At 37.8% G+C, this 27607-nt stretch overlaps 1 protein-coding gene across 1 annotated transcript in view; it reads left to right on the top strand.

Annotated features, from left to right (window-relative positions):
• NBAS (NBAS subunit of NRZ tethering complex) overlaps window positions 1–27607 on the top strand; it is a 341977-nt gene that overhangs the window by 135990 nt on the left and 178380 nt on the right. The window contains exons 23-28 of the mRNA XM_069580217.1: window positions 1338–1491; window positions 8843–9028; window positions 9642–9815; window positions 15053–15186; window positions 23082–23144; window positions 25150–25272. Of these exons, the coding sequence (XP_069436318.1) occupies window positions 1338–1491; window positions 8843–9028; window positions 9642–9815; window positions 15053–15186; window positions 23082–23144; window positions 25150–25272 (834 nt within the window). The remainder of the gene's footprint in view (window positions 1–1337; window positions 1492–8842; window positions 9029–9641; window positions 9816–15052; window positions 15187–23081; window positions 23145–25149; window positions 25273–27607) is intronic.

The raw sequence follows: 27607 nt of genomic DNA, 5'->3' as shown, positions 1-27607 counted from the left end.
TACTATGTTGCTGATACCTACTAAAGTTATATTAGCAACATAAATAAGACATCTTTCTTCTTATTTTTATGAAGTTGGGAAGCAAGGCTTCTTGATTTACATTTGGCTCAGAATCACCTTTGGGTGTCTTTACTAAACGAGGTCTGGCTGGCCACCACAGTCATTGCAATTTAGTTGGCCTGTGGCAGGTACACTGCCATGTGCATTTTAAAGCTACCCAGGGTGAGTCTGATTTTATTTAATACTTGATTGATTTGGGGCATAATTTTTTATTTACTGTCTATTCTGATTGTTGTTTTTTTTTTTAATGGGGAGAACTAATAGGAGATGACACCACCCTTATGGCAGAAAGTGAAGAGGAACTAAAAAGCCTCTTGATGAAAGTGAAAGAGGGGAGTGAAAAAGTTGGCTTAAAGCTCAACATTCAGAAAACAAAGATCATGGCCTCTGGTCCCATCATTTCATGGAAAATATATGGGGAAGCAGTGGAAACAGTGTCAGACTTTATTTTGGGGGGCTCCAAAATCACTGCAGATGGTGACTGCAGCCGTGAAATTAAAAGACACTCACTCCTTGGAAGGAAAGTTATGACCAACTTAGATAGCATATTGAAAAGCAGAGACATTACTTTGCCAACAAAGGTCCATCTAGTCAAGGCTATGGTTTTTCCTATGGTCATGTATGGATGTGAGAGTTAGACTGTGAAGAAAACTGAGCACCAAAGAATCGATGCTTTTGAACTGTGGTGTTGGAGAAGACTCTTGAGAGTCCCGTGGACTGCAAGGAGATCCACCCAGTCCATTCTAAAGGAGATCGGTCCTGGGTGTTCTTTGGAAGGAATGATGCTAAAGCTGAAGCTCCAATACTCTGGCCGTCTCATGCGAAGAGTTGACTCATTGGAAAAGACTCTGTTGCTGGGAGGGATTGGGGGCAGGAGGAAAAGGGGACGACCGAGGATGAGATGGCTGGATGGCATCACTGACTCGATGGACATGAGTCTGAGTGAACTCCAGGAGTTGGTGATGGACAGGGAGCCCTGGCATGCTGCGATTCATGGGGTCACAAAGAGTTGGACACGACTGAGTGACAACTGAACTGAACTGAATAGGAAACTAAAGTGTCCTGCAAATTTCCCATTTATCTTGTGTGCCCATGCATATAGGAAAACACGCACAAACACACCCTCCCACAAGTGTGTCCATACATACGTACATACATACATCCTGCCAGTCTTAGTAACTGCTCTCTCCCTATCTGTCTCCCTCTTTTTCTTTCTCATAAGCTCATTTTCCCCAGTATTTCAGCTAGTTATTAATTGTTCTTTCTGTGCTCTGCAGAATGGTGGTTGAGCCGAGTCTTCCAGATGAAAGTGAGTTCCTGTACACCGCACAGCCCGAGCTGCTGAAATACCGGAGCTCCCGGCTGGCAGTGGAGGAGGTGATGGACTGGTACCGGAGCAGAGCGGAGGAAATAGAACATTATGCCCGGCAGGTAAGGCCGCAGTGCTCTGTCAGATGCTCAGCATTCAGTGTGTGTTCTGGCTGCAAATAGCATAGCCAGAGATCATGTGCACAGTTTGCAAGGGGTGTAATGGGTATTTCTCAGTGTCTATTCCTTTATTCTTTGACTCAGAAGCTTTTGTGTGTTTTTTGTTTTTGATTCCTAAAGAGCAAACACATACAAGAAAAGTTGTTAAAAAATCTTTCTTTATAAAGTATAAGCTGCACAGTCTGTACGCACTGTTACAGATTTTCCATGTAAGCTTAATAGACTTCATAGCATTTTAATTTAAAAGATTTTTTATCAACAATGAAATGCTTGATCAGTCCCCTGTCACGTTGCAGAAATGTAGTTGATGATGACTTTGCTTTTCAGGAACCCTGTTGAACTTTTGTTTCTAATGCTTCTTTGCAATCCAAGACATAATTTCTCTGTTTCCCACGAAGCTGAGATGTGTCCCAGCTTCATCAGAGGGGGGTGTGGAAGACAGAGATGAGGGTTGTACTGAAGCTTGTGAGTTTGTGAAGGTTGTTCAGTCGTGTCTGACTTGTCGTGACCCCGTGGACTGTGGCCTACCAAGCTCCTCTATCCATGGAATTCTCCAGGCCAGAATACTGGAGTGAGTAGCCATTCCCTTCTCCAGAGGAATCTTCCCGGCACAGGGATCAAACCCAGGTCTCCTGCAATGCTGGCGGATTCTTTAACTACTGAGCCACTAGGGAAGTACCGAAGCTTAGGAGATCTAAAAGAGAATCTCTTCCACTAATAGACCTGGTCACTCTGGATCTGCTTGCTGCCTACCTTTCCAGTACCTTGGTTTTTTTAGGGGCTTAGATCTTACTAGAGTCAGTGATAACAAAGAAAATCATCCAGGAGAGACCATTAAAAATTCCGCTAATTGTATTCTCTGCAAATGGAAGCAAAAGTTGTCTTCATCCTGGCGGATAGAAGTTGACAGTTCAGAGTAAAGAATGGCAGGATGCCCCTTGAAATCTCATCCAGGATCTGGCCAGTGGGTGTCTTTTTCATTCTACTTGTAGTCTTGGCTTTGGACTTCCTGTCCTAAGATCAGGTTTTCATTTGAAGGACCATTCCAGAAGGTCTGAAGAGCAGTTGCACTGTAGGAAGGAAGAAACCCTTTCATTTAAACTTCTAGTCAGTGTATCTGGCATGGCCCTGTGTCTCCATTTGATAGCCTTCTTGAATTTCTGCTTAGTCTAATTCGTGTTTTTAATATTCATAGAATTGAGGATAAATTGTTTTCTGGAGCTGATGGGATTATTATAGATCCAGCTTTTTCGAAGATGGCCAAGAATATATATGATTGACTTTTTCAGGTTTTTGAAGATGACTGAGGACATTTGAAAATGTTTAGAATTCTAGATACCAGAATGAAAAGAACCAGATGAAATCCAGGTCTCTGTGCAATCTTTCTTATGAAGTCCATATCAGTGTGGACAGTTGCACACATCTTAATGACTGAAAGCAAGATAAATTAATCTAAAGTAGTTCTCAATTCTCAGATCCATAGTATTTTTTTCTGTAGCCACTATTTTGTAATACTTCCTTGTTATCCTGATGTGAGAATCATGGATATATCTCATTTACATAAACAGTCTCCAAAAAATTAACACAGTGACTTAACTGTGATAAATAAAATCTATAAATGCTTCATCATGAGTACACTAAAAAAAGTGACTAAAGTCTGTGAGAAGTCACTTTGAACAAGACAGCTGACATTTGTTGATAGATTGAGGGGTATTGCTGAATTAAACATCACAAATGGAATGTGATCAACTCATGGTAATTTTTTTTTTTTTCAGGATATTTGAGAAGGCAGGCAGGAATTAGGGCGAGGTGGTTGTATAGGACTTCCCTGCACACTTTGGGATGTCTGGCCTCCTGGCTTCCACCCATTTAATGGTACAAGTTCCACTAATACTTAGGAAAGGCAGAACTGCCTCCTAAGTTTCAGAACACCCCCTGGTGGACAGTACTGCTCCCGTTAAAAACTGTAGTCTTAGACCAATATCCTGCATCTGTAAATGACCAGTTCATAGGGGTCAGGTTAAGCAAAGGCCTTATTACTTTGCTGATTCAGGAGAAACTCAACCTGGTAATAATTGATGAAAGTTATCAAGTGCGTTGAAGAGGTGCAATTTTTGTAGTTTGTATAGGCAAATGTAGGTTGTATACCATGTAGATAGATCCCTTTTAAGAACAAAGTCATCATTTGATTTATGGGAATTTATAAATACCTATGGTTGACTATTGTCTCTGGCTTACGAGAAAAGGGATTGCATTTGAACCAGTTTTGTTGGAGCAGTTTGTGGTTTTTAGCTGAACTTCTAGATCTAACACTTATTTCTTGCCTTTTTGAAAGTGGCCATTGTTTTGAGCATGAGGTGATATCTCACTGTGGTTTTGATTTGCTTTTGCCTAATTTTAATGATTTTCAACATCTTTTCACATGCCTGTTGAGCATCTATGTCTTCTTTGGAAAGTGTCTGTTCAGCTCCTATGCCTGTTTTTTAATCGTGTTTTTGTTTTTTTTTGTGGTGATTTGTATGAGTTCTCTATATATTTTGGATATTAACCCTTTATCAGATAAATGATTTGCAAATATCTTCTCCCATTTGGTAGGTTGTCTCTTCATTTTGCTGATGGTTCCCTTTGCTTGCAGAAATCTTTAGTTTTGTTATAGTTCCACTAATTTGTTTCTTGTCTTGTTTCCCTTGCCTGAGGATAGATCTAGAAAGATTTTGCTAGACTGATATCAAAGAATGTTCTGCCTCTGTTTTCTTCTAAAGGTCTTAGAGTTTCAGGTCTTACATTCAAGTCTTTAATCCATTTGAGTTGATTTTTTTGAATGGTATGAAATAATAGTCTTACTTTCATTCTTTTGCATGTGGTTGTCCAGTTTTCCCAACACCATTTATTAAAGAGACTGTCCTCTCTCCATTGTATGTTCTTTGCTTCTTTGCCATAAATTAATTGCCCATGTATATGTGGGTTTATTTCTAGACTCTCAATTCTGTTTTATTGATTTGTATGTCTGTTTTTCTGCCAATACCAATTTTAGTGTTTAATGACTGAAATTAGTGTTGCAAAATATTTATTCAGGGGTTTTAAAAATAGCACTAACAAAGGAGAAGACCTATACTGGAATGCAAAATAAATTATTTTTTACACTTATCTTCTTTATTTGGTTGTTTTATTAATAACTTATTTTTTAGAGACATTTTTGGTTTATAGAAAAATTGAATAGAAGGTAGAGAGTTGCCATTAACTCCCCTCATCCCCTCACCCATTCACTAGTTATCTCTGTTATTAACATCTTTCTTTTGAGTGATATGTTACAATTGATGAACCACGATGTCTTAGTGGGCAGGTGGATAAATACAATGGTACATCCACACAATGAACTATTACTCAGCTCTAAAAGAGAGGTGAGCAATCAAGTCATGAAAAGCAGTGGAGAAACCTAAAATGCATATTCTGAGTTAAAGAAGCCAGTCTGAAAAGGCTCCATACTATTTGATACCGGTTGTGTGACATTCTGGAGAAGGCAAAATGATGGAGGCAGTAAAAAGGTCACTGCTTGCCAGAGGTTGGTGGTGGAGGGATGAATAGACAAAACACAGAAGATTTTCAAGGCAGTGAAAATACTCTCTACGTTACCATAATGATGGGTATCTGGCATACATTTGTCCGAATCCACAGAAAGGAAACACCAAGGGTGAACCCTCATGTAAACGGTGAATGCTGAGTGATAATAGTGTATGAGTATATGTTCATTGACTGTAACATGCTTCCATGGTGGGGAATATCAATGCAGGAGGCTGTGTATGTGTGAGGGCAGGGTTAATGGGGGTTGTCTCTGTTCTTCTGCTCATTTTTGCTGTCAACTTACAACTGCTCTAAACCATGAAGTCTATTAAAAACAAAAGCGAAAAAAAAATAGCAGTTTCTGAAATATAAAATTTTGAAGTCTAATTATAATTTCTAGACCTCTTGATTTCTGTTTTAGTGATTAAGAATAATTATAAAGAGAAGAAAGTGATTTGGTGATGCTTTATTTAGTTGGCTGTGTAGTTTTCTTTCATCCTTTTAGTTATTTAGAAATGCTCATAATTGAGATACTGTTCTTTAGCTTTGTTTTATGTATCGATGTTTCATGTGGTTTGTGCTGTAATTGAAGTGGTATCTGACACAGTTTTATCTTTTTCATTTTTAGAGATTTAATTGATATAGGACTACTTCTTCCTTTGTGCCTATTTGGCTTTTGAAAACTTGTTTGTTGGTTTACGAAAATGTGTACATTTAGTGGTGACATTTATCTAGTAAGGCCTTGTGGTATAATTATGTGGTATAATTATGTAAGTTGTGGTAGATCCTGCTTTAAGGTGTCAATAATTTGATTTTCAAACATTTTTACTTTGGTAAATATTTTAGAAAGCAACCAATTCAGAGTTAATATTAGAAACCCAGATCTGGATCACAGAATGGGTTAGTTTCAGGTTGCTGATGTGCCGCACGTTCAAGCATGTCAGAGTTGTGCTTGAACAAAGTTGCATCATGTGCATCAGGGTTCTTCCCACCTTCTGAGATTTTCTGAGTATTTTTTTTTAATTGGTATATAGGTAGATGTGGCCTTTCTCATATTAAATGTGCTTTTGTTGGGGGTATTGCCAGCTCCCTTCTCTTTTGCCTTAGCCTTCTCTATCGGTAGTTTCCCTACTTATGTTTATTTGCACCAGTCTTTTCAGTTGAATATGCAGTTCTTCTTCTTCTCGTTTTTTAACTTCCATATCTGTCAACTCCTGAGTCTTAGAAGGGCTTTGGGTGGATCTGTAATACTGCTTGGAGTTTTTTCTCTGTACTGTGACTGTTTCCTCTCCCCCTTTTTTGCTCTTTTCTCTCACCAATGCATCCCTCATTATTTTCAGCAATGACTGTGCTTTGTATTTCATGGAGAAAGTTGAGAAATTATTTGCATTTGCCCTACTCTTTCCAGCTTTCTCAGAGGAAGAGGTCCCTCTTCTTTCATTCTCTGGAACTTCTTTCCTCCCCTGTCCTCTAGGTTCTGCACTCCCCACTCGCTGCTCAGGATTGTACCAGCATTCACTTTCTCTCTCTGTCCTCTTATCTTCAACCTCTGGTCTATTACCCACCTTCTCCCCCTGACCTTTTTTAAACATAAAGTTCAAGTCATTACTATTTTGTATGTATATATTCTTCCTGGCTTCTGTTTTAGCTGTCTTCTTTCCATCACAGCTCGACTCAGACACAGCCGCTCTGCTCCTGGTAATCACTTTCTCAGTGTTTACTCCTCATTTCCCTGGTGTTGGCTGCTCCTGCCACTCCATGGAAATACCATCAGTAAGGCCCCCTGTTAGCCTTTTAATGGCAGATGCCCTTCATTTGTTGTTCAACATCATTGTCCTTTGACACCACTGCCCCTTCTGCCCTGCGTTGTCTTCCCCTTAGGCTTCTGTGATATCATTTCACTCTCTTCTGTGTCTTTGTATGAGCCATTCGCAATCCTCTCCTCCATGTGGCTCAGGGTCTTTGACTTGTCACTTAAATATTGCTGTCCCCTGGGGGCTATTTTTGTCACTAGTGGAGAGTCTTCTGATGCTAGTAATCACTGTTCTCCTAACTAGTTTTCTTATTTCGGTCCAGTCCATTTCTAGTTCATTCATATTTCACTTGTCATTAATTCAATAAACACTTACTGAATATTCTTTCCAAAGTATAGGCCTGTTTATGACACGCTTCAGTCAAAAATCCTTCAGATTTGCATTTCAAGATAAACTGCAAACTCCTTAGCTTAACAAATGATGTTCTTTTTTATCCGACTCTTCCCAGCTACTCTAGCCTTGTTTTTCATCCTTCACTTCATACCTTTTCTTTTTTTTTTCAGTTTATGAAACTGATTGTGCTTCCACAACACTCATGCATCTCCCCCTTTCATGCTGATCTTCTGCCCTTCCTCTTTCTTCACTAACTAATATCCACTGATTCTTTAAAACTCATTTTAAGTGGTCTCTCCTCTGGGAGGCTTTATGACTCTCAGGGTGGGCTGCATGCCTTCTTCTTTGAGATCCCAGACAGCCTCACTCCACTTCAGTCATTAATTTACCAGATTGTGTTTCCCTATGAGATGGAGATAACTTTGAAAGAAGAGACCTCATCTTACTCAGTTTTATGTTCCTAACATTTAGAATGGTACTCAGTTCCTAGTAGGTCCTCAGTAAATAATCGTTATCCTAGGAGTAAAAGAGGAAGTAAGGAGCAGTGTAAGGCACATTGGGTTAAGGCAGCATTAGATGATTTTGCTGTCAATGAGAATATGTCATTTTATAAATCTGATTAGGTGATGGGAGTGAAATTGCTGTATGTTGAGCATCTATAGGACAATTGTTCTTTGTCTTGCTCTAAGAAGGTCTAAATAGTTGTATGCTGCTACTGCTAAGTCGCTTCAGTCGTGTTTGACTCTGTGTGACCCCATAGATGGCAGCCCACCAGGCTCCGCCGTCCCTGGGATTCTCCAGGCAAGAATGCTGGAGTGGTATAGAGACAGAGAAAGTGTCTCCCAGAGTTGGTCATTCATCAAGTATTTATTGAATGTCATCTGTATGGGTGGCATTGTGAAAGAAGAGGTACTGAACAGGAATATGGAAGCAAAACGTTCTTTTGGGGGTAGAATGGCCTAGTGAACACAGATTAATTTCACATTAATCTGTGAATTGGTGGTGGTTTAGTCACTAAGTTGTATCTGACTCTTGTGACTCTTATGGACTGTAGCCTGCCAGGCTCCTCTGTACATGGGATTTCCCAGGCAAGAATATTGGAGTGGGTTGTCATTTCCTTCTCCAGGGAGTCTTCCCCACCCAGGAATCAAACCTGCATCTCCTGCAGGCAGATTCTTTACCACTGAGGCACCAGGGGAAGCCCATTATCACTTATTGTTAATATCTATGGTTCCCCCCACCAGCAACCCCCACCCCCCGCCAAGCTTGTTAATGTTTTGAGAACTAAGTAGGCAAATGCATGTAAAACAGCTCTGAAAACTGTAATGCTCTCTGAATTGAAGGTGATTGTCTTTTATTTTTATTTTCAGTATTTCTTGCAGATTATTTGATTGTGTTGAAGCAGTTTGGTGCTAGTATGTTTTGTAAAGAAGTCTAATGTTTTTGTACTAAATAAGAATATTAGTGATAATGTGATTTTATATAAAATAACTGTAAGAGTTAGATTCTATACTGGAGCTTTTACTTTAGAAAATATGTGAAAGAAAGACATAAAACTCAGACTTACTGTCTCCTTTCCCTTTTAGGTTGACTGTGCATTGTCGCTTATTCGACTTGGAATGGAGCGGAATATTCCTGGCTTGCTGGTTCTCTGTGATAATTTGGTTACGCTGGAAGCATTGGTTTATGAAGCTGGGTGTGATTTAACCCTAACCTTGAAAGAACTACAGCAGATGAAAGACATTGAAAAACTAAGATTATTGATGAATAGTGTAGGTTTGATTTTAAAAGCTTCTTTTTCAAGTGTTCCCTGTGTACTTTGATGAATGTGTATCTCAAAGCCAAAAGATGTAGTAGCCGTCAAACCAGAGAACTTAGTCAGTAAAGGAAGGCTTCTTGACTTAAAAAAAAAAAAAATTAAATTTTATGAATAAATTCCTGAAGGCATCCGAAACCTTTTTGGCTGTTTTTGTACCTTCTTTGTCCTTCATTCATGCTTATCTATAAATGACTGTCCCCCTTTCCCCCCCCGCCCCCGCCGCCGCCCAGCTAGGCATATTTAAAGTAGCTGTCATTCTAGTAATCATGTTTCTAAATCTGTCATTATGGTGGGCTTGGGCTGTGAGGGTCCTCCAATGTGTTCATGGCACTTAGGAGATGAGCTACAATGCTCTTGCTGTTGTCTCTGCCAGCCCCAGACAGCAGGTGATTCTCCTGCTGCCTCTTGGGTCCTTATGAGGCATGAACTGGAGTGTCTGTTTGGGAAAGTGTTGGCTTTCCATTGTTTGTGAGTCTGGTTATCTTTGATCTTTATGACTTGTCTGTTATTACCAGGTTTTAATATTTAACTTAACATGTGTGTGTTTTGGTGAAATGCATTTTCAGTGTTCTGAGGACAAGTATGTGACAAGTGCCTACCAGTGGATGGTTCCCTTTCTTCATCGCTGTGAGAAGCAGTCTCCTGGAGTGGCTAATGAGCTGCTAAAGGAATATTTAGTAACTCTAGCAAAAGGGGACTTAAAGTTACCCCTGAAGATATTTCAGCATTCCAAGCCTGATGTAAGTAGAAACGTCTTCAAAATCTCTGTACATTTTCCCCTTAAGAATTATGTTTTATTTACAAAATTTGTAATACTCGGCCTTGCAAGGAATTTCTCTTCAAACCAGAAGAAGTGGTTGTCATTTTATTCTTTAAAAATGTTTTATAAATTGAGTCCAAAAATATTTTGAAAGTTCATAAAATGATGTTTATCTTGATTGACATACTTGACGTGTATTGACTTTCTACTATATTGTGGAAAAGGCATTACCAAAAAGTCTTAATAGTTAAAAGATAATGAATTCTTACCATAGGTAGGCATTTTTCAAGTATTAACTTATTTAATCTTTGTAATAATCCTAGGAAGTAGATATGTTTATTATATTAATATTACAGGAAAAGAAAATTATGATATAGAGTGGTTAGGCAGTTGCCCAAAGTCAAGGTAAGGAGAGGAACTTAGGTTCAAACATAAATTTTCTAATTTCCCAGATATGTTCTTAACTCTTGTGCTTTACTGTAATACCAATAGAAGAAGAAAAGATTTCTGCCCTTGAAGACCTTCAAAATATTTATTAAGTTCTTTAGGATCTCATAAGGAGATCTTTTGATTATTCTAAGATAACTCTACATTTGCTTAAGACTGATCTACCTGTCTGTCTAGCTGTATATCTGTCTTTCTATAGGGCTCACATACTTGTTCAGATTCACTGGTGGTAAGTTGTTTTCTTAAACGAAGCATACTTTTGTAATATAAATAACCTCTTAATTTAGCCATGAATAAAATATGCTGTTTCAAGGGATTAGTGGCTCCTTTTCCATTGGAGGGACTCAAGCAGAATGGCATAGTCCTCTGAGACACTAACTTTGTAGTGAGAGTTAAAGCCTCAGCTTGTGGTTTGAGCAGAAGCCCTTGAAGGCCTCCTCCAGTCCTAAATTCTAATTGGATGTTCTTCTTGTACTGCCTTTGTTAGCAATCTGAAGTCCTCTAAGGTGTATGGTGATAGACCAGTGTAAAAAAGACAGAAAGGAAAGCATTGCTTACTTAAGCTCACGCAGTTTTTGGTTTCTGGAAGGCTTGTTTGTCAGAGATGTCTCTGTTTATTGACTATTTAAAGTTTTCCATCTTCTCATAAGCACCTTCCATTAGTATTCTGATTTTAAGTTTGGGGTGGTGTACTGTGAGCCAAGGGTGGGTTGCTTATGACAGCAGAATGCTATGTGAGAAGCAGGACGGATTGAATATGAATGTTTTATGAGGAAGAAAGAAGTGACTTTAAATTCTTTCCAGTAATCTTGTTTGTGATCCTTCTTCTTTACAGAGTCTTGTAAATCCTTTGTATATAGTCAGCTTTTTGTTGTTTTTACTTGGCGATTTAGCGTGTGCCTTTTGAATAAAACATATAGCCATTTGTTTTTGTTGAAATTTGTCAACATCAAAGCAGAGAACAGTGGTGTTTGCTGGGCTCTTCCTTTCCCGTCTGCTCTGTCTCTGTTTCTGTCAGGGTTATCTTTCTGTAATGCAAATTTGTTCATGTCACGATCTGTGTGCAGTCTCTGGTGACCTATCATTGTCCGCAGGGTAAGTGTTGGGCTGTGGTAAGTGGTGTAGAAAGTTCTTTGGGGTCTACTGTTAGTCTGCCTCTTCGGCCTCATTTCCCTCCATGAAGGCGCTCGTTTACTCACACTACTCACCTTTTCACTCTGTCAGGTTCTTTCATGTCTTTTTATGTTCTTTGAGGATGTTTTCTTTGCTTGGGATAATCAAGCCCCTTTCCATCACTTAGAGCTTCCCCAGTGACTCAGATAGTAAAGAATCTGCCTGCAATGCAGGAGACCTGGGTACAATCCCTGGAACGGGAAGATCCCCTGGAGGAGAGGATGGCAACCCTTTCCAGTATTCTTGCCTGGAGAATCCCATGGACAGGGGAGCCTGGCGGGCTGTAGTCCACGGGGTCACAGAGTCAAGCACAACTAAGTGACTGACACTTTCGCTTCTTTTAATTATAAATCCCTACTACAGTCAAGATCCCGTTGTCATTTATCCAATGATTCTGATGGAAAATCAGTGTTATGTACAAGTAATTTCCACTCTTGTTTTGCTGTGCCCCCACCTTTCTCATATGGGGATTGAGCTATTTCAGGTTTCAAAGAGACTGGCATATTTCCAGTTCTCCAGTACTCATAGGGTCTGACTCTTAGGGGTCCAGAGTAGAACACTGGATACTTCCTTGGCCCTTCTTGAACATCCGAGACTGTATCCCAGCAATGGGGACACAGGCGATTGTCTGCTTAACGGTATAAACTCTCAGCTGCAGTTTCGTGCTGGGCTTGGACTCACACTCCTTAGGAAGTTGAAAAGTGCCTCTGGGCCTGTGCTGTTCAGTATGGTGGCCACTAGCCATGTATGGTTATGTAAATTAAAATGGAAAACTCAGTTACTCAGTCCCACTAGTTTTTTTATGCTATTTGCAGTATTTTATAATTACAAACCCAGCTACAATGTCCATATTTATTTCGTGTTGTTGTCGTATCTGTATCTTCAGGGTATATTCCTACGAGGGGATCCTGGGCTCTAAGGGTTAGGTTGTGTTGGTATTACTGCATTTCTTTTCAGATAGGTTATTCCGATTTACATTTCCACCAGCAAGGTATGAGCATGGCTCTTTCTCCACAACTTTGCAGACAGAATATGTTGTCATATTTAAAAAATTTTTGCCACCACGATGGGTGAAAAATGGCATTTCAGTGTTGTTTTAATTTGTACTTCTCCGAATATGTGTAGATTTGATCATTTTTTCTTATGCTTGACAGGCATTGTCATTTTTGTGAATTGTCCATTCCTACCTTTTTTCTGTTGCTCAGTCTTTTTTTCCAATTTTCACTTGGATTTTTGTCTCCTTGTGCCTTAACTTTTAGAAATTCATGTGTATTAGTGTAATTGGTTATTTTTCTGTGGCTTCTACTGAGAAAATACCCCTCACCTAGTTGGTAGGTTATCTTTTGACTTTGTTTATGGTATATTATGTCATGCAAATTTTTTACAGTTCCTTTTATGTAAAATAAGAATAAAACCAGTACTGACTTTACAGGATTGTTTTGAGGATTTGTGAATTAATGCACATAAGGCACTTAGAAACATTACCTGGCACACAATAGTGCTTCCCTGGTGGTTCAGATGGTAAAGAATCTGCCCACAATGCAGGAGACCTGTTCAATCCCTGGGTTGGGAAGATCCTCTGGAGGAGAGCATGGCAACCCACTCCTGTATTCTGGCCTGGAGAATTCCATGGACAGAGGAGCCTGGCGGGCTACCTCCATGGGGTCACAAAGAGTCAGACACGACTGAATGACTACGCATAGCACAGGCACACAATAAGAAAATGAGAAAAGTTAGCTACTTCCGTTAATTTTTACTGATGCTTTTATTGTGTCCTGTGTTGCCCCTATTTCACCAGTTTGTCACTTTAAAACCTTAGGTAACTTACTCTTTGTCAAATGATGATGTCAAATTAGTGATCTGTTTTGTAATACCTTGAAGAAGTATATATATATATATAAATCCTGTAGCCCAACTACTTTAGAAAACTTTACTTCCCTGGGAACCTCATTGTTTCTTCTTTCCATCCTTTTCTTCTATTCATCTGTTGATATGATTTTTCTACTGAGAAAATACCCCTTTTTGGCAGCTTCTTTTTTTTTTTTTTTTTTTTTTTGAGTTTCTACTAAAGTGTTGAAAAGCAGTAGATCTTTATTATGGTAATCATCTTAATCTTATTCTGTTGTTGTAAAGGGCTCTAAGAAAATACTTTCAGTCTTCTGTTTTGGAGGCAATAATATAAGCATTTTACTTGATTAATTTATTTAATTCTCACACAGTGCTATTCAGTTCAGTTCAGTTGCTCAGTCATGTCCGACTCTTTGCGACCCCATGAATCGCAGCACGCCAGGCCTCCCTGTTCATCACCATCTCCTGGAGTTCACCCAGATTCACGTCCATCGAGTCCATGATGCCATCCAGCCATCTCATCCTCGGTTGTCCCCTTCTCCTCCCACCCCCAATCCCTCCCAGCATCAGAGGTTTTTCCAGTGAGTCAACTCTTCTCATGAGATGGCTAAAGTACTGGAGTTTCAGCTTTAGCATCATTCCTTCCAAAGAAATCCCAGGGTTGATCTCCTTCAGAATGGACTGGTTGGATCTCCTTGCAGTCCAAGGGACTCTCAAGAGTCTTCTCCAACACCACAGTTCAAAAGCATCAATTCTTCGGCACTCAGCTTTCTTCACAGTCCAGCTCTCACATCCATATATGCCCACTGGAAAAACCATAGCCTTGACTAGACGGACCTTTGTTGGCAAAGTAATGTTTTTGCTTTTGAATATGCTATCAAGGTTGGTCATAATTTTCCTTCCAAGGAGTAAGCGTCTTTTAATTTCATGGCTGCAGTCACCATCTGCAGTGATTTTGGAGCCCCCCAAAATAAAGTCTGACAACTGTTTCCACTGTTTCCCTATCTATTTCCCAGTGCTATTAGGAAAATGTTAATATCCCAGTTTTATAGATGAGAAAGGGCTTCCCTAGTGGCTCAGATGGTAAAGAATCTGCCTGCAATACAAAACAAGGCACAAATCTATTACTTTTATATCCCAGAAAACACTCTAAGAATGGCTCTTGCCCTTTGTGGCTTGCAATGGGAAAGAGATCCTAAATAACCATCTTTCTGCATCAGAAATATGGAGTATGTTTTGGGATATGAATATTATCACATTACAATGTGACTTCTTTTGAAGAAAATGTCAGTACTGTTGAGTTAAATGACTAATACTTAATGCATACTGAAAAATAGCAAGTTTGAATATCTCTGAATATTAGTTAAGGAATTTTATGTACTTTTAAAAATTGAAACATAAAATTTGGCTTTAGGGTTAGAAATGTTGTTTTTAATGAATTGCCTTTTTAATTCACTATGTTTCTTCTGTCTACTTTATCTTAAATGGGTCATAAATTAAAGAATCTGTTTTCAGCAGATGCAAGGCTTATGGGTACAAATTGTCTTTTCTCGCTGATTCTGTAATTAAAATGCAATTTCATTTGGAGTTATTAAAGACCCCTAAAGTCTGTAAGCTAAAAAAAGCCATGATTTGTTTCTGCAGCTGATTAATTGCACTATTTAATATTCTATTGACAGTGGTACTGGTATATGGCAAAACTGAATGTAAATCTATTGGCATTTCACACAACATGCTTTATTTCTCTAGTTGCAGCAAAAAATCATTCCTGATCAGGACCAACTAATGGCAATAGCACTGGAATGCATCTATAGCTGTGAACGAAATGACCAGCTTGCTCTTTGCTATGACATATTAGAATGTCTGCCACAAAGAGGATATGGGTAAGAATCCACAGTGTCCCATTTTTGTGGCTGTGTCTTTTTACTCTAACAGTTAAAATGAAAATGTTTCTTCTCTGAATGTTCATTACAGAGAATTTGGGGAATATAACATAAATAAAGAAGAAAATGAAATCACATGCAAACCTGTTGCTTCAAGATAAATACTTTTCTAATAGTGTATGAGAAGTCACTATAATTTTGTCAACCTTGATAATTATCCTTTAAAAAATAAACAGTATCACTATCACCACAACAAGAAGCACTTTAAGTGGATAGACGATAATGTGTCTTTGTTTTAAAATGTGTTTCTAATTAATCTTTTCCCATATTTTTGTGCTAGCTGTATTTCTTCTGTGAATTGTTTGTTCTTGGCCCTTGCCCTGAATAAAACTTATAAGTAATAATGTGTGGATATACATACCTCATTTTCTTTACATTTTATATTTTATTGAGATATAATTAGCATTCATCACCATGTAGGTTTAAGGTTTAAGCATACTTACATATGTTGTGAAATGATTACACATTTAAAATAAAAACTTTTTTTCCTTATGATGAGAACTTTTAGGATTTACTCTGTTGGTAACTTTCCAATACAACATACTTCAGTGTTAACTATAGTCATCATGTTATATGTTACATCCCCAGTACGTATTTATCTTATAACTGAGAGTTTGTACCTTTTGGCCACCTTTATTCAGTTTCCCTCCTGGTAACCACAAATCTGACCTCTTTTTTGGTTATGTTTTTTTGTATGATACCTCCTATAAGTGGGATCATACAATATTTGTTTTTCTCTGTCCAACATATTTCACTTTGCATAAAGCCCTCAAGGTCCTTCCATAAATGGGTAACTTCCTTCTTTTTTATGGCTGAATAGTATTCTGTCGTGTGTGTATATCACATTTTCTTTATTCTTTCCCTTTATCCTTTGATGGGTACTTAGATTGTTTCTCTATCTTGGGAATTGTAAAACATGCCACAATGAACATGGGGTACAAATATCTCTTTGATATAGTGATTTGGTTTTATTCAGATATATAACCAGAAGTGGAATTGCTAGATCATATGGTAGTGCTATTTTTAATTTTTTGAGGAATGAATATACATAATTTTTTAACTGGGCTTATGTTTAAATAGAAATTTATATAACATCCTTTTGGATTATTTAGGTGTATGCAAATCAGATTTTTATTTTCTCTTTGCAAGTCACACAACAATCATTCCTTTAATTATACTTTTAAAATGTAGTATATATTATAAATTCCATATCTGGAGAAGTTAGAAAAAGTCCATGGAAAAGCACTGAATGGAAAATTAGTGGGCCTGTCTCTATGCCTTTGTGATGACAGCTGAATCACTTCTGTGGACATCAGTTTCCTCACTTGCAGAATCAGCTATTTAGACAAGAAGTCCTCCTCATGCTCTATTTAATTTTTCTCCCATCTCTTTCTTCTTTGCTGTCTTTTCTTTCCAAGGAAATATTTGTGTGTGTGTGTGTGTGTATAATGAATGATAAAAGTCACTGATTTTGCAACCCATTGTGAACTAATTGTTTCATGTAATCTTTCAGTTCAGTTCAGTCACTCAGTCGTATCTGACTCTTTGTGACTGCATGGATTGCCAGGTGTCAGGCTTCCCTGTCCATCACCAACTCCTGGAGCCTACTCAAACTCATGTTCATTGTGTCGGTGATGTCATCCAACCATCTCATCCTCCGTTGTCCCCTTCTCCTCCCACCTTCAATCTTTACCAGCATCAGGGTCTTTTCCAATGAGTCGGTTCTTTGCATCAGGTGGCCAGAGTAGTAGAGTTTCAGCTTCAGCATCCATCCTTCCAATGAATATTCAGAACTTATTTCCTATAGGACTGACTGGTTGGATCTCCTTGCAGTCCAAGGGACTCTCAAGAGTCTTCTCCAACACCATGGTTCAAAAGCATCAATTCTTTGGTGCTCAGCTTTCTTTTTGGTCCAGCTCTCACATCCATACATGACTACTGCTGGAAAAACCATAGCCTTGACTAAATGGACCTTTGTTGGCAAAGAAATGTCTCTACTTTTTAATATGCTGTCTAGGTTGATCATAGCTTTTCTTCCAAGGAGCAAGAGTCTTTTAATTTCATGGCTGCAATCACCATCTGCAGTGATTTTGGAGCCCAAAATAAGTTTCACTGTTTCCATTGTTTCCCCATCTATTTGCCATGAAGTAATGGAATCTGATGCCATGATCTTTGTTTTCTGAATGTTGAGTTTTAAGCCAACTTTTTCACTCTCCTCTTTCACTTTCATCAAGAGGCTCTTTAGTTCTTCTTCACTTTGTGCCATAAAGCATAAAGTCTGGTGTCATCTTTAATAGTACTGAAATCACATGAAAAATTGATGGGGAAGGAATACTCATGTGGTAAAATATCTTTAGCAGATATTTTAAACTTTATTTTGTAATTTCATAGGGAAATTTACTTTTATAGAGTTCAAGTCTGACTATTGTCACGTTTGATCAAGTTATCAGAAATGGCATCACTTAGAGTCAGATAGCCTGGCAGTATGTGCCTCCTCATGAGAAGCAGTATGAAGTAAAATTATTGACCCTGAATCTAATCAGTACTTTAAGCTGAACTTCTAATTTACAGTAAATGTAGGGAATAGGAGAAAAAGTTAGCACCTTGAAGAAAAAACCAGATAAATACAGACTGAGATATTCTAGAGGTCAGGTTGTCTTCAGTTTGAAAAGTCTGTGTCGTGAATAAAAACAGATTGGTGGGGGTGAGGGGGAGCTATTCTGAAATTAAGGTGTCCAAGGGAACGTAATCCCCTTCTAATCTTTAACCATAAAATAATATTATGTACTAATTAAAATGAGGGTACTGGGCGACTTGTAATAGACAAGCAAGTGTGGGCTGCTTTCCTTCCCCATCCTTGGATATCTGTCTTCATAGATCATGGTTTTTTTCTTCTCAACTTTGTCTGTGTCCTTTAAAATATAACACTCATATTTATTGATTTTCCAACTTCAGATGATTATTGACTTTGTTTTATGGAAGCCTACCCTGCCCCCATACCTACTCCTCCTAACCATTTTCTCAGTGTAGTTGAAGAGGTATTTTTTATCATTGTGATTATGTATATACTGTTTACACAGAGCTAGTTATGATTGCATTTCCTTTTTATGCATTTTTTTTCTTGGATTGAATAATTTCCTTGTCATTGTTTCCATTTATTTCCCTCACTCTTCTGACAGAAGTGTAAAACCCCTTTTCAAGGTCAAAAATACCTAGTAATCTTTCCTGTCTCTTTTCACACTCTCTCTTACTTCAGAGAAACATCTTAGAGTTGTCTTTTCTTTTCCTCTCATATGGATTAATTCTTTACTCTGCTGTACACTGGTCATCTCTCCTCTGTTGTTATGTTGCATTTCTGGGGTTGTTATCTTCTCCTTTCTTTACTTATTCCCTCACTTTGATAGAACACAGTCTTGAATAGCTTCTTGTCAAATATCACATAGAGGCATTCTTATTTTAAGACTGTTCCATGTCAGAAAAATATCATAGTTGCATCCTTACACTTGGAAGGCTTGGCTTGCATGAAAATCTGTGTTAATGATCCTTTTGCTTATGAGTTTTGGAGGCATCAATGTTGGCGAGAAGTCCAGGGCCATTGTATGGCTTTTTTTTTCTCCTCTTTTTGAATCCTTCAGTACCTACCCTTCATCTCTAATGTTCTGAAATATCATAAGGATGTATTTTATTGTGAATCTAGGTTTATCATTATATAGTGTGTTCCAACCTGGAGACTCATGTCCTTCAGCCTATTCTTTCTTATATTTTTTTCCTGTTATGTTTCTCTGATTAGTTTATTTGCATGCCCTTCTCTTTTTCTTTTTTGCACATTTTAAATTTACTGCCTTTTTTGTTATTTTTCCCCTACATTTTGATCTTTCATTATATGGTCTGGGAAATTTCTGCAATTTTATCTTCTAATCCTTACTTTGAATTTTAAATTTTGTTTTGGCTTTCTTAAATTCCAAGAATTTTTCCTTATTCACTTTAAAACAAAATAATATCCTATTCTTTTTTCACAGATGCATAAACCCCCGTCTGTACACCCTGCCTTACCCTTATCCCACCATGATCTTTGATTTTTCATATTTTGTTTGTTTGCATCTCTGCTTTTACTGTGAGATCCTTTCTTCCATGTCTAATGATTCTTGACCATTAATTGATATTTAATAAGTAATAATTGCTATCTTATTGGATAATATCTGATTGCATGCCTTGTGACAAGCTGAAGGCTTTTCATTCTAAGGGTCCTTAGGAAATTGCCTTATTTTGTGAGCAGCTAGATTGTCAGTCTTGTTTTAGTTTTGATTTCTGGAGGGTAGGGTAATCTTACATTCTGTCTATTGTGTTACAGAAATGTTGGGTGGTTCGTAGATCCTGATTGTTGATCTCTTTTCATTTTGAAGTACTGACCCCAAGAAGGAATCAAGGCAAATAGCCTTGTTCCTGATAAAGCTAAATGGAGACTGTACTAGTGGTTAATACTTCTCTTCCTCAGTCCAGGTTTAGGGAATCTTCATATAGAAAGAACTGGAGAAGAAAATGACAATCCACTCCAGTGTTCTTGCCTGGAGAATCCCAGGGATGGGGGAGTCTGGTGGGCTTCTGTCTGTGGGGTTGCACAGAGTCAGACATGACTGAAACGACTTAGCAGCAGCAGCAGCATATAGAAAGAAAAGGTATAATCACTGGGAGGACTCAGCATCTGTTTATTACTGAAAACTGTACTGATGGGACCACAGGCTCCTTCACATCTTTGGTGAAGAGAGCAGGTCTACCTCTGGGAACCATGGGGGTTCAGTAGGCAGCACAGGGCTGGTAATGTGGATTGTCTTAACAATTTTTTAGCAAAATATCATTCAGTTCAGTTCAGTCACTCAGTCGTGTCCGACTCTTTGCGACCCCATGAATTGCAGCACGCCAGGCCTCCCTGTCCATCACCAGCTCCCGGAGTTCACTCAGACTCACGTCCATCGAGTCAGTGATGCCATCCAGCCATCTCATCCTCTGTCGTCCCCTTCTCCTCCTGCTCCCAATCCCTCTCAGCATCAGAGTTTTTTCCATTGAGTCAACTCTTCGCATGAGGTGGCCAAAGTATTGGAGTTTCAACTTAAGCATCATTCCTTCCAAAGAAATCCCAGGGTTGATCTCCTTCAGAATGGACTGGTTGGATCTCCTTGCAGTCCAAGGGACTCTCAAGAGTCTTCTCCAACACCACAGTTCAAACGCATCAATTCTTCGGCACTCAGCTTTCTTCACAGTCCAACTCTCACATCCATATATGACCGCTGGAAAAACCATAGCCTTGACTAGACGGACCTTTGTTGGCAAAGTAGTATCTCTGCTTTTGAATATACTATCTAGGTTGGTCATAACTTTCTTCCAAGGAGTAAGCATCTTTTAATTTAATGGCTGTAGTCACCATCATATTACTTAGACATAAAAAGGAACACAGTTGAGTCAGTTCTGATGAGGTGGATGAACCTAGAACCTGTTATACAGAATGGAGTGAGTCAGAAATATAAATATCGTATTCTAATACATATTCGGAATCTAGAAAAATGGTTCTGAAGAATTTATTTACAGGGAGCAGTGGAGAAACATAGAGAATAGACTTTTGGACAGCGGGAGAGGGGAGGAGAGGGTGAGATGTATGGAAAGAGTAATATGGAAACTTACATTGCCATATGTAAAATAGATAGCCAAGGGGAATTTGCTATATGGCTCAGGAAACTCAAACAGAAGCTCAGGGGCTGTGTATCAACCTAGATGGGTGGGATGGGGAGGGAGATGGGAGGGAGGTTCCAAAGGGAGGGGATACATGTATACCTATGGCTGATTCATGTTGAGGTTTGACAGAATACAACAAAATTCTGTAAAGTAATTATCCTTCAATTAAAAAAAAAAAAAAAGAATCCACCCACAATGTGGGAGACCTGGGTTTGATCCCTGGGTTGTGAAGATTCCCTGGAGAAGGGAAAGGCTACCCACTCCAGTATTCTGGCCTCAAGAATTTTATGGACTGTATAGTCCAGGGGTTCACAATGAGTTGAACACAACTGAACGACTTTCAGTTTCACTATAATGAAGGGATGAGTGTATTCGTTTTCAGAGAGTGTGTAGGCTAAGAAATGCCTTGTGCGTGTGTGTGTGTGTGTGTCCAAAAGCTTTTTTCCAACTTCAGATTAATGGTTTCTGATCTAACAGACTTTAAAAAATTTTTTTGGTTAACAGGCACAAAAAGCATGATACTCTTCTGTTGTTCCATTTATTTCTTAATGATTGTATTTCATTATTGTAATTTTCTAAGTAATTTCAATTATAAATTAGTCTAGCATTAAAGTATAGGCCTTCAGAATATTTACTCTGGTTCTTCTTGCTCCTAGTGCCAAGTTTGTCAGTTTACATTCTCTTAGTGATTAGTTGTTTATTTTCAGTGATTAAATGGTTTTGTTTACCAAATGGTTAACCATATATTTATTCACTATTTAGGATATTAGATTCTTGTGTGTCTTACCTAGACTGCACATTCCACCTGACTGAAAAAATTCTTTAGTCATTATGTTCTTGAATGTCATTCACAAAGGAAGAACATTGAATTCTGAAAATCAATGACAAACTTTTATTGTAGAGCTACAAAATGATAATTTAAGAATATTGTTTCTGAATGAGTGTGTTAATTGAAGACAAATGATCTTTTGTTTTTGAAGGACTTTAAGTGGAGTATACCCTAATTTATCACTCCAGTCCATGGCTGAAAACTCAGTTTAAAAAGATAATATAATCTTTGTAAATTGCATGAAATAATTGCCACATAGATTTAGACCAGGACAAATTGACAGATTTAAAAATAGTGAGGCTTTGGTGTTCAAGGTAGGTCACTTTGAATTTTCCAAGGCCAGATGAGATTTTTATTTGGTTTTCTTATCAGATCATAAGATCTTGCTGGAATTCAGCCAGATCATTGGTTGGAAGGCATCAGAGTGTACCGGGTACAGTTGTTCTCGTTGAGAGCTGTCCCTACAAGGTTGGGACACAGAATTGCAGAGGGTGGCTGGGGGCTTTATAGCAGTTGCTTTACTTTTCTGCCGTATTCCTTTCACTTGCATGTGTGTTGTACTGAAGTAAGTCCATCCTGCCAGCCATGTTTTTATTAATTTATGATCTTTTTCATGGTGATGTTGCTCCTAGTCTCCCATCTGATTTTTTCCTGAGAGAGAGTTTGCTTGTTATCTCAACTCCCCGGTAGGAGTTATCTATATGATGACTATGTACTTCTCCTTCACTTTAAAATATTATGGTGGAGTCAGTGTGAATGATGAGATGTAATAGACCCTTGAGTATATAGAATCCTAATGGGCATGTCCTGTGAGTCACAGGTGGTATAGACAGGACCAGGACAAAGCCACTGTGCAGGGCCTTGGCTCCCAATCTATTTTATTGTTTTAAAAAAAAAACAGAAATAAATGATAGCTTTATTCTGTATCCCTTCTTTAAAGAAAGACTACTGTTGATTTATAATTCTTTTTTGCTTTTCATCAGAACTGAACTAAAAATCTTTAGGAAAATAGTTAACCCATGTCTCACTAATCTTTAATAGAAAATACATTCTGTTCTAGTATTTTTTATCTTAATCTCTTTTGAGTTATGAAAGATGCTGAATGAGTGTAGGAGATGAGACTGACATTTTTACTTGGACAGTATGACACACTTTAATGTATTAATGTCCAAGGGAAACATCAGTTTTTTGTTTGTTTGTTTTTAAACTTGAGTTTGGTATTTTAGGTAAAAAGCTACTCCTAAAACCTAATTTAAATTATTTTTTCTTTATCCTTCAGTCAAAAAACAGAGGTTACCACAGCACTTCATGACATGGTAGACCAACTGGAGCACATTCTCAGGTGAGAAAACTGAGTCTGGTTCTATGCTGATTAAAGACATCTGTCCAAGAAATGTTACATTAAATATGCCCAGTGGTCATTTCTACTTTGGTCTCATATTTGTTTGATTCTCCTAGGAGTGAATGAATCTCATACTAGCTTATCTCAGCAGAATGCTGCAGTAGTGGAAACCTGAACTTTGAAGACTAGTAGAAGTGTGTTCACATCTAGGTGTTGTCACTTACCAGCTATGTGACCTTTGAGCCTATGGTTTTCTTAGCTGTAATACCTATAATATCTAACTAATGAGATATGAAATTAATATTATATTAAGGGCTCCCCTTGTGGCTAGGGTGGTAAAGACTCTACCTGCAATGCGGGAGACCTGGGTTCGATCCCTGGGTTGGGAAAATCTCCTGGAGAAGAGAAAGGCTACCCACTCCAGTATTCTGGCCTGGAGAGTTCCAGTCCCTGGGGTCGCAGAGAGTGGGACATGACTTAGTGACTTTCACTTTAAGCTTTTAAAGTACCTCACACTTAGTGGGTAAATAAGAAATATTAGTTCCTTCAGCAGTTGCTACTTGTACCAGCAAACAGTGTTTATTTTGCCCCTTAGTTTCCTTTTTTTGGGGTATACTACATTTGATTAAATATTTGGATTGTAGTAGTAACTAGCAATATTCTTTACTGTGAAAATGAAATATTAAGCCCTTTTGGAGACTGAAAATCTCCAAGTTGCTATTCAGAAAGTGTAATATTGTTTACTAGTGTTCATTTTTATATTTATATATAATGTGCTTGTATGTAAGTTTTAAATATTTACATAAAATTAAACTTTAGGAGTAATAAACTCTGCTCTTCCAATATACAATTGTGGAAATTATAAATAATAACATCACTTGATAATGTAAGTGTAAGTATTTGGAATCTACTAATTTGATGTCTCTCTCCTCCCCACAGCCTCTCTGAAAAATTGAGCATAGTTTGAACAAAACTTAATTTGTTAAGTCAATATAGATTCATTCCTTACAAATCTACATGGTTTCCTTTATTTCCCTAATGAAGTGGGAAGGAGCTTTCCCAAAGAGATACAGTATAATAAACAATGTATTTCATAAAAAGTTATTACTGCATGATAAACATTATTTATTTCACCACATGTTCCTGGATGTAACCATGAATTGTGTTCATAGTTAAATTATGCTCACAGTACCTCAGGCAAACAGTAGCACCCTGTAGGTTTCTGGATGATTCAGAAGTCTTTCACTGTTCACCTTAATTTACTAACCTCTTAAAAGGAAAGCTTTTCATTCTTGTTCTGGTTTTGCCTCATAGCCATTAATAGCTGATAAATGTTTAGTGTGTATAATGTCAGGTGACATGACCCATTAATCTTACCTTTATGCAGAGTTACTGAATGTTATGTGACCTTTAATTCATAAATGTGAGATTTGGTGAGAACCAGGTGTGTATACAGTGCTGATGATTATGGAATAAGATATGCTAAGAAGATCCATATAAGAACAGGAATCTTATTTATTTGTTTATAGAATGGATTCCTGAGGAAGATTGAGCCTTGTGGTGTTTCTGTGGTTTTCCAACTCTAAAATCCTTTGCTTATTGCTTTTCTAGCAGCCTTGCCTATAACAAAATACTAGGGTTGTTAAGAGTTAAAGCTGGGTATTGCAATGATAGATTTGGCTTATTTTGCTGACTTAATGCTTTTAGAGTACAGCAAAATTGTGAAAAAGATTTTGAGATAAGGATATGCCAGGGTTTTAAAAAAATGTTAACTTATCCCAAGAATATTGTAATAAAAGTCAGTAGGAGAAATAAAATTTGGTATATAGTTATTAGGTTTTCTTTGGCTAAGAATTAATGTAATGTGTAAAATTGGGTCATTCCCTGTGCTACTTTTTTATTTTTTTTAAAGTACTTAAACCTAAGTGCTACTTGTATGTTCAGCGTTCTTAGAGCTGTTTTGTTTGGTAGCAAAGCATATTTAAAAGTTCTTTTTTACTTACAGTGTGTCAGAGATTTTGGAGAAACATGGACTTGAGAAGCCAATTTCCTATGTTAAAAATACTCAGTCTAGCTCAGAAGAGGCACGCAAGCTGATGGTTAGGCTGACTAGGCACACCGGTCGAAAGTGAGTAATAAACACAATTAATTGATAATTGTGCATGATTAGAAACAAGTACTGCATTTTTGGTTTTTTCTTTTTCTGACTTCATTGGGTTATAATTGACCAATAATAAATTGCACATATAAAGTATAGAAACTGATAAGTTTTGATCCACGTGTGAAGAAAGCTGAGCGTCAAAGAATTGATGCCTTTGAACTGTGGTGTTGGAGAATACTCTTGAGAGTCCCTTGGACTGCAAGGAGATCCAACCAGTCAGTCCTATAGGAGATCAGTCCTGAATATTCATTGGAAGGACTGATGCTGAGGCTGAAACTCCAGTACTTTGGCCACCTCATGCGAAGAGTTGACTCATTGGAAAAGACCCTGATGCTGGGAAGGATTGGGGGCAGGAGGATAAGGGGATGACAGAGGATCAGATGGCTGGATGGCATCACCGCCTCGATGTACATGAGTTTGGGTGGACTCCGGGAGTGGTGATGGACAGGGAGGCCTGGCGTGCTGCGATTGATGGGATCACAAAGAGTTGGACACGACTGAGCAACTGAACTGAACTTAGCTGATGTACCTGTAAAACCTTCACCTCATCAAAATAATGTACCTAACCATCACCCCTGAAGGCTTTCTTTTGCTCATTTATGATCCCATTCCTCCTCCTGCTTCTCCCCATCACACCCCCATTCCTTGCCCAGGCTATCACTAATCTCTTTTCTGTCTCTGTATCTTATTTTGCATTTCCTAGAATTTGATGTAAATGGAGTCATAGCAGTATGCTTTTTGTCTGGCTTCTTTCAGTCAGCATAATTATTTTGTGATTCATCCATGTTGTATCATGGATCCATAGTTTATTCCATTTTATTGGGTGACTACTATTCCATTGGTGGATTTACTGCACTTTGTGGATCTTTTCTACTTGTTGATGGACATTTGGTTTATTTTGAGTTTTACCTTGTGCAAATATAGCTGCTATGAATACTTGTGCACAAGTCTATGTATGGACATGTGCTTTCATTTCCTTTGGATAAATCCATGAGAGTCGAATGGCAGGATCATATCAATAGATGGATGATTAACTTTTGGAAAAACTGTCTTCCAAAGCATTAGTAATTTTTTTTTTTTTTAATCAGTCTTTTAGGAGAAGTCCATCCTTGTCAATACTTGGTATGGTCAGTCTTTTTATGTTTATTTTAATAGGTATTAATATGTTGTGGTATCTAATTTTTGTTTAAATTGCTTTATCCAAAGAGTAATAACATTGAGCATCTATTTATGTGATTATTTGCCATCATTGTATCTTCTTAGATCATTTTAAAACTGAGCTTTTGTTTCTTTACTGATTTTGAGTTTTCTTATATACTCGGGATACGAGTTCTTTTTTGTATATATGCTTTTGCAGAGATTTTCTCCTATCTATCTGTCTTATCTTTTCATTTTCATACTTGTCTTTTGAAGTGCATGTTTTATACATTTTGATAAGATACTGTTTATCAGCTTGTTCTTTGTTGATTGTGTTTTTGATGTCATGTTATGAAACGTTTGCCAAAGATTTCCTCCTGCCATTTGTAGTAAAATTTTTAGTTTTTCCTTTTGTAGTCAGATTCATGGCCCATTTTGAGAGTTCATTTTTGTTTATCATTCACGATATAAATTTTTTTTAATACCTAAATATTCCAGCGTCATTTGTTGAAAAGACTATCCTTTCTGTACTGAATTGCTTTTGCATCTTTGTTGACTATCAGTCATCCATGTAATGGCGGCCTATTTTGGAATTCTTTATTTTGATCCATTGATCTATTTGTCTATCTTCTAATAATAATAACCATACTATGTTAATTGTTATAGATCTGTAGTAAGTCTGAAAATTATTGTAAATTTATAGGAAGGCTTAAAACTTTCTCCTCATCTCTTTTTGGACAGTTTATTATAGTTATTGATTTATGTGCCATATATTTCCCTTGAAATCATCAGCTTATCCAGGGGAAGTGTTACAGTCACTGTACATGTAATTTGGAATCTTATGTGTCACTGGCCATCTCTCAGTTTTTAAATGAGTAATTTAGAAGATTCTGATAATTTAAGTCTTAAGATTTCTTTACAGCTGTAAACGGTTGGTCAGGATTTCCCACCACGTTGGCTGTACTCTAGAACCCACTCTTCAATAAGAAAGCGTTGGTGCTGCTGCTAGATTACCTGCTGTCTGTCCATTGAATCTCTCAAGTGCTTTTGAAATCTTTGAAGTTAGTTTCTACTTATGGCATTCTACTTACTGAGAATATGTAAGAGAGCAGGGCCTCTTTTTTCAAGGTAGTCAACTTGAAATGAGTCTTAATTATTTCACGTA

Source organism: Ovis canadensis, chromosome 3, assembly GCF_042477335.2.
Source record: "Ovis canadensis isolate MfBH-ARS-UI-01 breed Bighorn chromosome 3, ARS-UI_OviCan_v2, whole genome shotgun sequence".
In the NCBI taxonomy this organism is placed as follows: domain Eukaryota; kingdom Metazoa; phylum Chordata; class Mammalia; order Artiodactyla; family Bovidae; genus Ovis; species Ovis canadensis.
This window is presented reverse-complemented; position numbering and strand designations above follow the sequence as displayed.